We start from the raw sequence: 16,281 nt of genomic DNA, 5'->3' as shown, positions 1-16,281 counted from the left end.
CTTTCATATAGAATTATATACAGTCTATCTATGGTTATAGATCAGTGACATGTGCTGACGTGTATGGGATCCCTTTGCTTCACGCATGCGCACAGCGACATGTACAACTCAGTGTCCTGTGAAGCTGCTTAGAAACAGATCGCCATAGGGACCTTAATATCAACTCTTCAAAATAAAAGCACAAGGTAACATTTAAACGAGATCTTTTGATGCACAAAACGTTAAACCGTTTTTTCTAGAGATGTAAAAACTCCACGTTAAAGTTTAAAGATTCTTGTTGTCTCGTTTTATAGCGTCCGAGAAGGTTTATTCGCCTGTAGGGACTTTATTTTGAAATACGCCGCCGGAAACTCCGGGTGTCTCGGTTCCCTCGTAACGTAGCGACCGGCGCTTCGGTGGAGTTTGACGTGGCACTCCGCTTCTTCCACCGAGGAGAGGACCGCTGAAACATTCAGGTAAATAACGCTGCGACACTATTTACAACACGAAGCGCACACACGCGCACACGTGGACCCAGCACCCCGTTCAGCTCCACTAACAACTTCCCAGTGATTATTCTGCTTCCGGTGCGGAGTTAAAAGAAAAGAGAAGTAAAGTTTGTGGTGATTTCCGCGCTGCTAGCAAGATGTGTCCTGTGATTAATGTCGGCTAATAGACACGTCACGTCAGTGCACTCCTCTGATGTGAAGTTTAAGGTGAAATAGGAATCTGGTGAGGGTGAGGATACGAGGGTAAAGCTGGATGTGAATCGGTAAAGAAATCACGCAGGGATGCTTCATAACGGTCCCTTGACGTGGCAGAATGTGGGAAGTGGCAGAACGACTTTACCATTGAGCTGTAAACAGTAAACAACGATTGTCTATTTATCTCTTTCTCTTTCTCTTAGGGGGATGTGTATCGGGTGATTGGTTTATTGAGTTGTAATAAAGGGCGTCAGTGGTGTTGAGCACAGCTGTTGTTGTTGTTGTTGACCCAGCTGCGCCTAGAAGTTTGTAAAAGACTTGACATATTGGAGAAATGAAAGTTTTGCTGTCATTTAGGAGCCAGGACATTAAGACCCATAATCCACAACAAGTGTTTTTCAATGGCTGGCAGCAAAACAGAGAAGGTGACTCCTGCTGAAGATAATCTTCCTTATCTGTCAATAAGAAGCACCAAAGGTCCATGTTACACCAGAAATGGAGATTGCACGAGGTCAAACATTAGCTGTTGCTTATTTGGCTTGTAAACATACTGGATTCATTCAACAAATACATAAATAGAAACGCCTGATGCAAACTGTGCATGGTTTGTGTGATTTTTGTTCTACTGCAAACGATGAATTCTTGTCTTTAATGTCATCTTTTCAACTTCACAGAGCCTCAAAGCTCATGCATCTTGGAATGAGAAGGAAGTAAGGGTCGTTTCATCGAGATGAGTCAGCAGGGTTATGTCGCCGCACCCCCGTACTCCCAGGCCCAGCCAGGGATGGGGGGCTACCAAGGTGGATTCGGGAGTGGTCCTGCACAGCCCCTCTATGGACACTACGGCGGGCCACCTCAGGCCTTCACCGCTCCACCGACAGGTAGATGTCGTTTGCCCGCACATTTGGAATGGTTCTCAAATATCATGGTTGTCAGGCTTTCAATTAACAGGTCTGCTCTTGCCAGTGGAAGCTCTGCATTTCAGCTCATCAGTTGTAGTAAATGATGCGTTTTTCTCCATAATAGCAATAGAACCTTATAATTTCCCAGCTCTCCGAGATCACATTTGTTGTTTTGTGTGCAGGAAAGAAACCAAATTATATGTTTAGCAGAATATGAGAAATGGCTCATAAGATGTCTTAGTTTGCAGCTTGTAATTCATCTGCTATTCCACTGTGATACCCACATATTTAGAACCAACGGCACGAGCAAAGATACGGTCAATTTCTTGACCATATTTCATAACTACACACTGAAACAAGCTCGAAGTGAAGTGCAAACAAGCACTGAAATTATGTCATTTTACTCACTGCAGGTATGATGAAATCCCCAGTTTCCTCTGCCGCCGGGATGCCTCCGCCTCCAGCGTGCAGTTCGTACAATCCAAATGTCCAGCAGAATGGCGCTCATCCACAAAGGTAACGATGAATCTTCTCTGATATCAACACAAATAGGTGAAGAATGCGTAAAGGAACTCTGAGAAGTTGTTAGTTTACTTTGCTCAACTGCATAAGGAAAAAGTAAAGGTGATGATATCCCTTATCTTCTTATTGATAAAATTGTCTGAACAGATTATTTCAAAACAGCAAAGTTTACAGGCAGCTGTGCTGCTCATTCTACTGACATCATGCAGCTTGAATAAAATGTTATTAGCAGCTTTTATATATGAGACCACTACCTGCTGTAACTGTCCTTGTACCACCTCAGGTACCCTGCTCCACCAGCTGTATCTACTGCTTATGGACAACCCCCACAGCTCCCATACAACAGCATGGCCTCACCTGCCCCGCCTTCAGCACAACAGCTCACCAATCAGATGAGTGCTATGAATATGGGCGGCTATGGTAAGTTTGCTTTTTACAAATTTACACTGCTTCTCATCCTACAGCAACATATGTTCAATTTCTGGAGGATTATGGATTTCTACATGATCCATCAATGGCTACATAACTAAATTATTACCTTTACTATAGCAGTTCTACAATTAATATATTGTTGCAACTTTCCTCTTTTCGTAGCCCCAGGGCCCATGCAGAGCCCTCCTCCACCAACAGGCTCTGTAGCCCCACAGCCTTTCCAGGTGCCTCCTCCACCAGCGATGGGCCATCCGCAGATGCCTCCTGGCCCGCAGTTAGTCCACTCATCCCAGCAAATGCCCCCTCACATGGCTCCACCGCAGTCACCCCCAGGGAGCATGGCAGGCATGGGCAGACCTTTTCCCGGCCCGCCGCCTCCAGGCCCAGGAGGTTTTCAGCAGCCTGGTCCTGGACCCACTGGTCCACCAGGATACCCACAGCAAGCTGGTAACTCAGACTCTGCCACCAAACAAGAAATGTGTCCTTGTTTATTATAGTCAGATTGTTTTAGTTACTTGTTAAATTAGTTGCAGGGCTGTTGATACATGGTCAAAGTAGTAGTGTGTCATGATGTGTATTTTTTTTTTTCAGGTTGCTCTGCACAATAGAAAGTTTTTGTTTGTCAAATAGTTCTATAAACCAAAAGGATGACAGGAGAATAAATATTTGTCTTTCTGGTGAAGATGAAAACATTATCTCATGGGTGGTATTTGAGCGGTCAGATCAGAACTTATTCTACAGCTTACAAACAAAGCTTCATACTTCATCTTCATACTTTACAGTTAAACTTCTCTAATAGCCTGGATGTCTTGTGTCAATGTGCAGGTCAGTTTGGGGGTCACATGGCTGGGCCCCAGCAGGGCATGCCAGGGGCCTTCCCTGGAACACCGGGCGCACTGGCTGGCCCACCGCAAAAGAAACTGGACCCTGACTCGATCCCAAGCATAGTGAGTTGACAGCTAATCCTCCGGGGACCTCCTTCACATACCAACATACCACATATGTCATACTACATGTTCTGTCCTAAGCTAGTGGCTTATAAAATCTTCAAAAGATGCTTGACAAAGGCATGTACTGTACATATTGTCTTTTGTTAACATTATGGGTTGTTTTCAATCATTTTTATTAACTATATTTCAGGTAATGGGATAATAATAAAGGAAATGATCTAGATTTACAGAAAAATGGTTGGTGATCAAAGAATGTCATGGAGCTGCATTAATTACATTTTCATTTAGAAATATGGTATTTACATATTTTACATAAAATTTGTTTTAGACCCAGATCATTCAGGACGACCAGGCCAACCAAGGAGGACAGGTCTTCAGCACAAACATCAGAGGACAGGTTCCACCTCTGGTCACCACTGACTTCACAGCACAGGACCAGGGTAACCAAAATAACACTTCAAACCTCTCTAACTTTGTTTCACTACACATTATTAGGATAAAATTTAGCACAGACAATGATCAGATGTTGTGATATAGATTTCTATACGTTTTGGGCTACAACTGTTTGATTTCATAGGGAATATTCACTCTAAATTTGTATTCTTGTCTTTCATTTATGTTGCATTCCCAACTTCATTTAATCTGACCTACCAACATCTATGCTCATGCTTACACCTTTGCAGAAACCTCACTAGTATAACAGTAGACATATTGACCATGTTGCTGCAGAGATATACTCTTCTAAAGATTCAGGATAGGATTGTAATGTAGGATTTAGTGACATCTAGTGGTGGAGTTGCATTTTGCAGCTGCATACCTGTCACCTCACCCTCCCCCTTCCAAACATGAGAGAACCTGAGGAATCCTTCAGTTGTCATAAAAACTCAAAAGCTGTTTAGTTCGTCCAGGTTGACCTCCTGTAGGAAAACATGGTGGCCTCTGTAAAGAGGACCCGCTCCCTATATAAATATAAAGGGCTCATTCAAGGGTAAAGAAAACAACAATTTGTACAATTTAGGAGATAACACTCAAGTGAAAACATTATTATGATTATTTTTATATTCAGTTTCCACCAAGAGCCCTTTAACCTAAATCTTACACACTGGACCTTTATTGGTCTGGAATTTTAGTCATGTAATTTTCGATTTTTAAAGCACTGGATATTTGTAAATGATGGTAATCTGTTGCAAATGTAGGTGAAAATCCTTTCATTTCTATTGATACTTAAAATGTCTGTGTTTTTGATAAAAGTTGAGCACATCAGGTTCAATTGTTTTCATGTTGAATGTGGTAAATACTTTTCAAGTTCAAGGCTTTTACTTATATCTCCTTGAGGATTATAAATATTAACTATTTATTTTTACAATACATTTTAAATGCAGAACTAGGTGAAAGGACTCATTCAACTATGTGCTCAGTGATAATATCAAGGCCATTGACCGTTGTTTTTGCTAATCCCAGGCAATGCCAGTCCCAGGTTCATACGCTGCACCACCTACTCTCTCCCCTGCACGGCCGATCTGGCCAAGCAGTGCCAAGTGCCCCTGGCTTGCGTCATTAAACCCTTTGCCACTTTGCCAAAGAATGAGGTAAGTTGTGGATTTATATATATATAACTTGTATAACTCTATATATAGCATCTCCAATCACATGTTCAATTAGATCAACAATACATAATCACTTTCTAATAAAATCATATTGACCTCATGCCACATTGTCCTCCATGTTCAACTCTTGCAGGGAATGATAAATTCTAATATATGCCAGTGTCTCGACAACAGATGGAGATTTGTGGTGGTCAACCTTGTGTTAGAAGTGTCCACTAAATTAAGCTCTTTGATAGATGTCTCTTGGTACTACAAAAGTTAATTTGTCCGATGAATGACCCTGCTGTTGGATCATGTGTGGTCCAAGAATCCTGTCTTAGATACTTTCCCCCTACACTCACCATGTCCCAGGAACCAACTGGCCTTTTTAGGTAATGTTGGCTTTCTCTCATCTGGCTTGAGGCTAATTAGCTAATGTCAGATCTGCAGGGACCACTAGAGAAGAAAGGAGGTTTTATACAAAAGCAATCAAATGTAAGTGTATCGTACTTTTTTGATTTGCTTCCAGCCATGGAGCAGATTCCCACCAGAAATATAAGAGTGAAACTAAATCCCAACTGAGTTTGTTATACTCAAAGGAGCATGATTTTGTGTTTGGATGTTCAATTGATTGATTTATCATCCACCATATTTTGTTTACTGCACCGAGTAAACAGCTCTTAGATACTGTAGTGGTTCTACATGTGTGTTATGGTATTTCATTTCGGTTGAAGCAAATATTTTCAATTTATATTGTGTCAAACCACGCAGGGAACTTTAAATAAAAAGTCTTACACAGTGTTTGGTTGGCAAACTGGACTGTGGTATACATTAAACAGCTTCATGCTCAACATTCTTACTCCATAAGAGACAAATGTTGTGTATATGAAAGTGCAGTGTGTATGGTTTGGGTGCCATGGAATCAGCGATGCTTGAGACAGAGCAGAATTTAGTATGGTCCATGTATGGTAAATGTTGCATTGCTGAAAACACGGGCAGCATCACAAGAAATAAACCATTCAATATAATCTGTGTATCTGACTTGGTTTTCTGTACACGCTGAAGTATTTTGTTAAGTCATCGATTTCCTTTTAAAAAACACAGAATTAATTTGGTTGAGTACTTGATTAGAACTTATTGTGTACCTGTCTGTGTGTAGACTCCTCTTTATGTTGTGGACCACGGTGAGACAGGCCCCATCCGCTGCAACCGATGCAAGGCCTACATGTGTCCCTACATGCAGTTTATCGATGGCGGTCGTCGCTACCAGTGCTCTTTCTGCAACTGTGTCAACGAAGGTACAGTACTACGCAAAAATGGTATTTCGTCCTAAAGATTTAGGCAGAAAAAGAAGATAAAAATGTAGTAAATTTAAATAAAAACTCTATGAATACTGTATATTATGCAAACGTCGTGATTCATGTATTTTGTTGTCTTACCCCAGTGCCAGTCTTCTTCTTCCAACATCTTGACCACATGGGCCGTAGGGTGGACTTCTACGAGAGGCCTGAGTTGTCCTTGGGATCCTATGAGTTTACAGCCACCATGGACTACTGCAAGGTACAGCACTTCTCAATTGCCATTATAGAGTGCATTAAATAAACAGTAGAGACACAAGTACATGAATTCAGGCTGTGTTTGATGATTTCACACAGAGAGCGCCATATAAAACTTTCCTCAGAAGTTTGTCTTTTATGCACTGACACAAACTAAAAAAAGACAGACACAAATCAACTGTGTCCCCATGGAGGCTGCGGCTGTTGAGAACAACATCAGAGGGTCAGAGTACATTGGCAAAGCTGAGTCACTCGACTGGCCTACTTTTTGCTCTGTTTATTAAGACTTATAAACACTCTCTGTAGGCCAGTGATTAAACAAAAGCCTGCAAGGTGAGTGTCTTGTCATGGCTCGTAACTGTGGAAACATAACAGGGTCTTACTGACACACACACACACCACTGCCATTAACCTCTGTTGAGGAGTTCATACCGAGCACAGCCTTCTTACAGCTACACCATATAATTAGCAAACATAAATGAAAGCACCTCTGGTTTTTAGGGAACTAATTACAGAAACTTAAGGTGGAAGACTCCAGACCCTTAAAAACAGAATTCAGGAATAAAAAGAGTAATAATTTGTTTGTACCAGACACATTTTGTTCCTCATTTCATTTTGAAATAAGGTTTTTTATCCTGCATGCCTGTCAAGTCAAAATTAACTTCACCCTCTACCTTCATCTCCCGCAGAACAACAAGCGTCCAAATCCTCCTGCCTACATCTTCATGATTGACGTGTCCTACAGCAACATCAAAAGTGGCCTGGTCAAACTGATATGTGATGAGCTGAAGACTCTACTAGACAAGCTGCCCAGGTACACGATAACTCAGAAAAGCACACACTCATTCACACAGCACAGGGAAAAAAACTATATGTGCTTTATACTTATACCTCTTTTACACCAAAATGAGTGGGTATACAGGGTTTTAAAAACACGCTTAAAGGGCGATTAACTCCTTAACTTATCTTTTCCCTCCGTGAGTCATGTTTGATTTTTTGAATGCACTGAAAGCTGAGAATTCTTGTCACCTCCCTGTTTTTCCAGAATTAGCACAATCACCATATTCTCAAGAAACTGCACCATGATCTGTTTAAAATGCAGAACCGTATGCCGTTCACTCTCAACACCCACCTTGCCAAAATAGGACATCCCTCAAGTCCTAAACATCAAGCCAACTATTTGTTCTCATCAGCTGAATATTCCTGCATGACGTTTAGCAGATGGTCGGTATCGGTTGAGGAGGGCGCCACGGCTGCCAAGAACGGAAAATATTATAGTGCAGGCATGAGATAGAAAAACAAAACAAAACAAAAAAGAAATTGCTGTACAGATGGCTCCGCTATTTGTGGTAACAGTTGTTCCGGAAGTGAGATTTTTGATTGATCGTGGCAGGAGAAGATGATTTACTCCACCTGGTTCTTTCTCTTTGCTTTATTAACACCGGCAACAATATTTCTATATTTGTGTGATACCATGACATCATCTCTTCAGCTGCATTTGAATCTTCTCTTTTGTTTTTACAGGCCCTAAATTAAAGACGCTGCATTTTTATATGCTTCGTACAATTCTGCAGTGTTTGGCAGGTTCACTCAAAATAAAGTAAATGCAGGTTAAAGTAAATGCAGATGTAGAACAAGGCATGTAGACTTTTTTTTTTTCATTGTTGGTATTTCTAATCTCTATCTGGCATTAGAAAGGATAACATAAAATCTGAGTCTATTATTTCCAACAGCACCCATGACTAATGTTCACATAGGGGTCTGGGATCACAGTTAACCAGTGGCATACGTTCCACTCCGAACCACATTACATGTTCCCTGGTGCGTCTGCATGATTTAAGTAGAGCGGCTGACAAACTGCAGTTGGCAGTGTCAGCGAGGAATGCTTTTAAATGACTGTGATGGTGAAGAGTTTTGATGTGTGGAGCTGGTTCAGCGTAGCTACCAGTTCCACACCCGGATCCAGAGAGTTCTGGTAAACATCACAGTTTTTATTCTTACTGTTCATTATTGTTTGCGTTATATGTAGCACCGATACACAAAAGCCAAAATGAAGCGTACTATAGATCATATGCTGTATCTTTATATACAGTTTATATAAAGATAGTATGTATAATGATAAATCTATCGCAAGTTGTAATAGTGAGAAACAGAAAGAGCAAAAGAAAATAGCAGGCATGGGTCAATGGGCATAGTTGTTTTCTTAATAAACCAAAAATTACTTGGACATGGAAACACACTAATAAACAAGTCCATATGAGATGTTCTTTATATCCTGGAAGGATGTTTATACTTGACAATGTACCATGGCTGGGAAGTTGATTTTTTTAATAGCTGAAATGGTGCTTGAAAGTCATGTGCAAACCAGATTTTTATCTTGTGTCTTCTCTTGCTTTAAAGTGCCAGTTTCACCACATTATTCAGCTTCTATTTTTACTGTTAAGTTGCATTATTGCAGGAGGAATGACAGTAGATTCTTACCTCGGACTAAAGTGAATTTATACATAAATAGAATAAACATTTCAAATGATGTTCTAGAAAACACTCTGAAGTTCAGACGCTTGTCTCTTCTCCCTTACCAGAGAGGAAGGATTGGATAGCTCGGCGATTAAAGTGGGCTTCGTCACTTACAACAAGGTCCTCCACTTCTACAACGTGAAGAGCGCTTTGGCCCAGCCCCAGATGATGGTGGTTTCAGACACGGAGGAAGTGTTCGTCCCGCTACTTGACGGCTTCCTCGTCAACTTCCAGGAATCGAGGGCTGTTATCTGCAAGTGAGATGCAACTCATTGTTAGTCTGTGGAAAAACTGTTTATTTTCATGTTGAGAAGTTGACATGTTAGGCCCAAAAGTTTGATCCAGTTTATTTCTATACAAGTTTTACTTTTTGCTTCAAGGTTTTCTTTTAAATACTATGAATTTCAGGCGAATTGCTGAACAAGCCATAATAACCCTGTCCCTTTGTCTGCAGCCTCCTGGACCAGATCCCTGACATGTTTGCAGACACCAACGAGAGTGAAACGGTCTTTGCTCCTGTCATCCAGGCCGGCGTGGAGGCATTTAAGGTCAGCCACACTGTGACATCTGTCAGCATGAAGTGGAAGATTGGGAGGCTACAGCAACCTCCTTGAACTATGAGAGGCTGCTGTAGGTTTAGATGTGGAAGAATTCTATTAAGTTGAAAATCTTTTGTTAATTGTGTCTCTTTGCTCATTGATCCCCATAAAATGTACCAAAGCTAGAACAGGTAATGGTGTGTTTTTCCTGAAAAGGTCATTTTAAATCTGAACAAAAGACAAAAATACACTGAAACCACCCCCACAAGATTGTTTCAATTTGTCAAAATATATCAGATATTGTATTGTAGACAATGCCAACATCGGCACTTTTGTCTGAACTCGATTCAGCAAGTTTCTTTTTCCTGATGTTTGTGTTTACTTTCAAGTCCAGTAAACTTTCCCAGTGATATGAGGTCAGTGTTTGGCGCACACCAAAGGAAACATTCTCACAGCTTTTAATTGGAAACAGTTGTGATATTACACACTAGCAAATAGACTTATTTATTTTGTTATGCCTCTAGTTGTTCACATTTTAATAATAAACAGTCAGAGTAATGCACACGTCTTTATCTTCTCTATCAGTTTATTTGGCAAGCACAAGGTAATGCTCTAAAAATAACTGATTTTCATTATTAGAATAATGTGATCTTTTGAAGGATTTCAGTTCTGCTTCTCCTGACTTCATGATTTCACTCTATTGCTACAAACAACCCATCAGGAGAGAACACACTACACACCTTAGTTCGACCTCCTTTTGGAGATCTTTTATCTTATCCCTCTCTCGTCACTCTGCCACCTCCAGGCTGCAGAATGTAGCGGAAAGATCTTCATCTTCCACTCCTCCATGCCCACCGCTGAGGCTCCTGGTAAACTCAAGAACAGGGATGACAAGAAGCTGGTCAACACAGACAAAGAGAAAGTGAGTAGTTTTGATTTTTGTGTTGAGTGAACTTGACTGGAGGAACGTTTTACTATAACCTACAAAAAATCTGAGGGGACTGCTGACTTACCCAGCAGAATCGTCTGTTTTCTCATAGACCCTGTTCCAGCCTCAGAAAGGAGTGTATGAGCAACTGTCGAAGGACTGTGTGGCACAGGGCTGCTGCGTGGATCTCTTCCTCTTCCCCAGCCAGTACCTCGACTTGGCAACCATGGCTGACGTGCCCTCGCACACCGGAGGCTCCGTGTACAAGTACAACAGCTTTCAGGTACTGGATATGGGAGGCACTTTGCAGAATACAGTATATGGACAAACATTTTTTTCAGTTACTTCTTGAAAGTACCATACAAATCGATTATTTCACAGACAGGCAAAGGCATCTGCAGCTTAATAAAATCTTTCTGTGTTCACATAATAACTGGCAGTCTAATATAACTGCCCCAAAGGAATAGTGAACTAAGCATGGGAAACCACTTCAAACTGTACAACCACTCCACAGCCTCAAGCAATACTGTTCTGTTGAACACACATAGTCTAAACAAACACTGACATGCTTCATTAATAACACTGCAGTGTATGCATTAGACATAAAACACTCTTACTAAGAGCAACAGGATTTTAACACCTGACAAATTTATATTCATTTATATTTCTTACTTTTGTCCAGAATGACGTTTCAGTAAAGCTTTTCTTGGTATTAAATTAAATTACTTGTACTGAGGTTAATTTATGAGTCAGCATGGTCATGCTTGTTATTTGACAATACTGCCATCTGCTGGTTAGAGCTTATGCACGTCACATGGAAGACTTGCTGCTCACCCAGGTGCACTTCCTCTTTCCAGGTGGAGACAGATGGGGAGCATTTCCTGAGAGACCTAAGAAAAGACGTGCAGAAGAATATTGGATTTGACGCCATCATGCGTGTTCGTACCAGTACAGGTAAGGAACAGTGCAGGATTTTCCATCAGGTGTTTAATAAGACAAGATAATCCTTGTACTTTAAAGTTTGTCTTTCCTGTACTTTACATGTTTCTGCCTTCAGGCTTCAGAGCCACAGACTTCTTTGGTGCCATCCACATGAACAACACCACAGATGTAGAAATGGCGGCTGTGGACTGTGACAAGGCCTTGACTGTGGAGTTCAAGCACGACGATACGCTCAGTGAGGAGACCGGAGCACTCATGCAGGTATGTTATGTGTCTTTTTCCTTCAGTCTGTCAGAAATGAACTCTCCAGGGTCTGCTTCTATCTTCGGTCTGCCTTCCATTTCCCCCAGTGTGCCTTGCTGTACACCACCATCGGCGGCCAGCGACGCCTGCGCATCCACAACCTCAGTCTGAACTGCAGCTCGCAGTTGTCGGAGCTGTTCAAGAGCTGCGAGACTGACTCGCTCATCAACTTCTTTGCCAAATCAGGTGACTGTCCTTTTACATTTCATGACAAAAAGGAACTAAGATAGTTTCCCCCAAACAAATAACATCATTTTGTCTTTCAGTTCAAGTTTGGATTTAAAGCACAGATTTTTTTTTACGCTAAGGCCAAATGCTCTAATTTCCATCTTATGATCTATGAACAGTCGTTCCTATAGAGTGAGGGGTGTAATGTAGTGCAGACGTAGCCCGCTGATGCACAGCTAATGCGCACTGACTTCCGAGGAGAATGAATGAGCTGTGAAAGTAAGGAACACATGTTTCAGATTAGGAACAGATAACACATAGCCCGCCATAAAACCATAATCCTCACGTTCTGTTGCCTCCTTTCACTCGTCCTGCTACTCTTCACCTCCCTCTGCACCTCTTCCACTGCCCAGTGTTTTTTCCATAAAATCCTCCTTTTGCGTTTTATTCCACTTTCTTACTTTTTTTCTTCCCCATTCCCCCTCTCTCGTATTTGAACTGTTTTTCCGTGCCCACTCAGCTTACCGTGCCATCTTGAACCAGCCTCTAAAGAATGTGAGGGAGATCCTGGTCAACCAGACAGCCCACATGTTGGCCTGTTACAGGAAGAACTGCGCCACCCCTTCCGCCGCCAGCCAGGTCAGAGCAGAACCTGTAATGCAGGTTTCTTTTTAAGTCAGGCTTTGATTTAACGTCACAACAAGACATGTTTAGGTTTGATCTGTGTGTAATTGTAATTTTATCAACTATGTGATAGAAACTCACTAAATATATGTGTCCATATTTAGCTGATCCTGCCTAACACCATGAAGGTGTTCCCAGTCTACATGAACAGCCTGATGAAAACAGCCCCCCTGGTGGGCAGCACAGAGCTCTCCACAGACGACAGAGCCCATCTGAGGCTGTCGGTCATGGCCATGGGAGTGGAGGACACACAGCTGCTGCTCTACCCACGCCTCATCCCACTGGTGAGGGTACCATACATATTTAGAGACACTAACTTTGGTTTCCTGCTTGTTTATCAGTCATACTTTCGAGATAAGGCCATGCATATTCATTTATCTCAACCTGAATATTCTCTTAAATAAGTAATTTAATGCTTTTTTAATTTTTTAAAATGTCAGACGCTGTTGAAATCTAATAATCGGTGTTTTTTCTTTTTTAAAAGCACAACGTGGACATTGGAAGTGATGCTCTGCCCGCTCCGGTGCGCTGTTCAGAGGAGTCTCTTGCCGACTCTGGCATGTTCCTGCTGGAGAACGGCCACTCCATGTTTCTGTGGTTCGGCCAAGCAAGCCCCCCTGACCACGTCCAGAGCATCTTCAACCTGCCCTCCCTCGCCCACCTGCAAGGAAACATGGTCAGAATGAATTTAAATAGCACTTAGATCTCATACATACTTATAAACCAAATAAAACAGTACCTGCATTTAGAGGTATTGGATGAGACATGTTCTTCGCTCCGTGGTGCCTGGAGGTATTTAAGTATAGTGAGATAATGTCTGGATGTTCAGGGCAGTGTGCCTCGGAATTACAATCTTAGTTTTGACAAAATCCACCCGTCATATCTCAGCAAGTTGAATTCATACAATAAAAAACATTTGATGTACTGAACTGCTTCACATGTGTAACCTGTAAAGTGTTCCACACTGATGAAGTCACCAATAATTCAAAAATATGTAAACCTCGTGCAGAGTTCAAACAGAGACATTCATTGCCCAGACTAAAGTAAAACATGTTTTGGTCCACGGGGGAAAGGAGGTGGAAAATCATTAACAGTGTTTGAAGTTAAGTCAAAACTTATTTTCCATCCTCAAATTTAAGATATTTGAAATTTTGTGAACAAACCTTGAGTTTGTGTTTTTCAGGTTTCGCTGCCAGAGCTGGACAACCCACTGTCAAAGAAGGTCCGATCTATCATCAATGACCTGCTTGAAAAGAGGCCAAACTCCATGAAGGTAAGAAAACGACTATTGTCCAATAATTGTAAACCAGCAATTGAGTTATTAAGATTTCATCACTCAGTTAAAGACAAAACACTTTGATCGAGGAAAAAGATAAATACTATAGAGCTTTTCCATGACCTCTGCCTCCCTCTAGTGGAGTTAGTATGGAAATACATAAATAGCCTCAAGGACCCATTCTTTACCCAAAGCACAATTTAAGGATCCATATTTGAACCACATCAAGTTTGTCAGATGTCAACAATGCATCTTATATTTTCTTATGTCCATACTGTCCACTTGTGACTGCATTTTAATTGGAATCTATTTCCTCCTCACTCAGCTCCTCATCGTGAGGCAGAAGGACAAGCCAGAGGTGATGTTCCGTCAGTTCCTCGTGGAGGACAAGGGTCTGCACGGCGGCGCCTCCTACATGGACTTCCTTTGCCACGTTTACCGGGAGATCAGGCAGCTGCTCACTTAATCTTTCCTCCTCAAGCGTTCCCATCCAGACTGACCGGGCAGAAACACAGGATCTAATGGACCGTGCACAGATCTCACAGGGTCAGTCCGTTTGAAATTGTCAGGACAGTGCTTTCTAAGCATTTTATAAAAAAGACCGAAGAGGGAACAAGGATCCAGGAGATTCAACCTCCAGTGTCCACAGCTGCCTTTCCTATACACGGTATGATCTCCAAATAACGACTTGTCGCTTAAGGAGCTTCCAAGTAAATCTGTCAGAATTAAATGGACAACACATCTAGTGTTTCCCGCATGGATACTTGGCGTGATGGACAGTGGAGAATATAATATCAGTGCCTGCGGCTGAAATGCATTTTGGCAGAAGGCCCATTGGCATAAGCAATAGAGCATACATCTCCACTGTGTGTTCAAGTTGATTTCAGCCTGTTTTCATTTCACTATGTAGAATTTCAGCATCTGGATAAAATAAGGGTTTATTTGTAGGTGTTCGCCAGTATTCGTTACCGTCAGATAAAGACTAAATATTTAAAGAATTCTAAGAGCCTCATTTTAAAATATTAATTTCATTTAAACAATTTCGATTTTGTCCTGCATTTTTATCATTTCTTGTTTAAAATCAACTTTCAGTCGCAGTTATTTCATCATGAAGCAGAAACATTGGCAGAATAAAGTGTTTTTCCCGTCATCACACCATGAGTAATGAAAAGCATTTGATTCGCACATGCCCCCAACCAAAGAAAAAAAGAAAAAAAAGATTCTTTGACCTTTTATGGCCGACTTGATCTTCTCAATGTGCAGTGACGCAGAAACTGTTGATGTGGTGTTCTGAGATTACAGGGAAATGAACGCAGCTGTTCCTCGACAAAGGAAACAGAGAACTACACTTTTCACTGTAGAAGAGTCAGAATTGGTTGTTAAAAACTAAAACCATTTCAAATTGTATCGGGTTAAAGGACTTAACACGATGCCCAGGGGCCCAGGGGGGTGACAGGGGCCTGATATCTAGCTTTTCCCTCAAACTGCCACATCAAACTGTTATTTATTCTTGTTGAAAAGATTTATTTTGACAAACACTCACAAGCAACTTACAATAATATGAAAAAACAGAGTCAGCAATCTAAAATCTTCTGTCTGGACCGACAATCAGACTTCAGCTCATGGTTCAACCTCCCAAATGTAGTCACTTAGATTTATCACCCTAATAAACATGTAAGATTTTATAGTAAATGAGTTTCAGTAGTTATATCATAGTTAATTGCCTTGCTTGTTTTTTTTTTTATACCGGTTAATTATTTCTTTGTAATGCAGATTCTTCATTTGATAAATATCGGACCACCTTGTGTATGTGTGTGGCCCACGAGGCCTTTTTGTACATTAATTGCGCAACTTGTGTTGTCAAAGATATTCCTATCTGCCTTAAGTTCGTATAATACATGTAGTTTGACAAATCTATGTTAAAATGTATATGTCCTTTTGACGTCCACGGCTGATTTAAATCCATCATCAGTATTTGGTTTTATATGCAAACGTATCTCAGGTAATTTCAGTACCTTTCCATTTTTAGCTGGAAGCAGTGATTTGAGTTTAACTGGAAAGATGAATGTCCTGAGTTTTGTTGGAGTGGAATTGTGGGAAATGATGGATTGGCCTACCCTGTGCATTCATTCCAAACCCGAAAGAAAACTTTGTCTTATTAAATCTTTGCTGTTGCACAAACTGTTGCTCACATTTTCTCAACATTGACACCTGTAGTTTGAGATCAATGATAAAAGCTATGGATCTCGAGGTAAGAATAAGTTCTCCTGACGTCATCGGATGAGCTCTATGA

General features: G+C 41.2%; 2 protein-coding genes across 3 annotated transcripts in view; one reads left to right on the top strand and one right to left on the bottom strand.

Annotated features, from left to right (window-relative positions):
• The first annotated feature begins 310 nt into the window (after positions 1-310).
• On the top strand, positions 311-16,169 carry sec24d (SEC24 homolog D, COPII coat complex component). Of its 2 annotated transcripts, none has more exons than XM_020095523.2 (23): positions 311-455; positions 1,358-1,564; positions 1,999-2,101; positions 2,391-2,527; positions 2,702-2,986; positions 3,365-3,486; positions 3,818-3,929; positions 4,951-5,078; positions 6,235-6,373; positions 6,520-6,635; positions 7,321-7,445; positions 9,214-9,405; positions 9,603-9,696; positions 10,493-10,609; positions 10,728-10,898; positions 11,473-11,569; positions 11,673-11,818; positions 11,908-12,046; positions 12,549-12,667; positions 12,817-12,996; positions 13,197-13,388; positions 13,896-13,985; positions 14,314-16,169. In XM_020095523.2, the coding sequence occupies exons 2-23, from the start codon at positions 1,414-1,416 to the stop codon at positions 14,452-14,454; spliced, it is 3,096 nt and encodes a 1,031-aa protein (XP_019951082.2). In that variant the 5' UTR covers positions 311-455; positions 1,358-1,413; the 3' UTR covers positions 14,455-16,169. The 2 variants fall into 2 exon arrangements, with proteins under 2 accessions (XP_019951082.2, XP_069374799.1); XM_069518698.1 differs by lacking the exon at positions 311-455 and adding an exon at positions 601-751.
• kcnip4a (potassium voltage-gated channel interacting protein 4a) overlaps positions 13,450-16,281 on the bottom strand; it is a 121,620-nt gene continuing 118,788 nt past the window's right edge. Inside the window, exons 9-10 of the transcript XR_011239890.1 lie at positions 13,876-13,955; positions 13,450-13,498 (exon numbers count right to left, since the gene is read on the bottom strand). The gene's annotated coding sequence lies outside the window, so the exon portion shown is untranslated. The remainder of the gene's footprint in view (positions 13,499-13,875; positions 13,956-16,281) is intronic.

The sequence above is a fragment of the Paralichthys olivaceus genome, chromosome 22, assembly GCF_024713975.1.
Source record: "Paralichthys olivaceus isolate ysfri-2021 chromosome 22, ASM2471397v2, whole genome shotgun sequence".
Taxonomy (NCBI): Eukaryota; Metazoa; Chordata; class Actinopteri; order Pleuronectiformes; family Paralichthyidae; genus Paralichthys; species Paralichthys olivaceus.
The sequence above is the reverse complement of the archived record's forward strand: the minus strand, read 5'-3'. Positions and strand labels throughout refer to the sequence as shown.

Coding starts and splice junctions, on each gene's coding strand:
- sec24d (XM_020095523.2), top strand. CDS start 1,414: ATGAGTCAGCAGGGTTATGTCGCCGCACCCCCGTACTCCCAGGCCCAG. Junction 2,102..2,390: donor AATGGCGCTCATCCACAAAG/GTAACGATGAAT, acceptor GTACCACCTCAG/GTACCCTGCTCCACCAGCTG. Junction 12,047..12,548: donor CAACTTCTTTGCCAAATCAG/GTGACTGTCCTT, acceptor GTGCCCACTCAG/CTTACCGTGCCATCTTGAAC.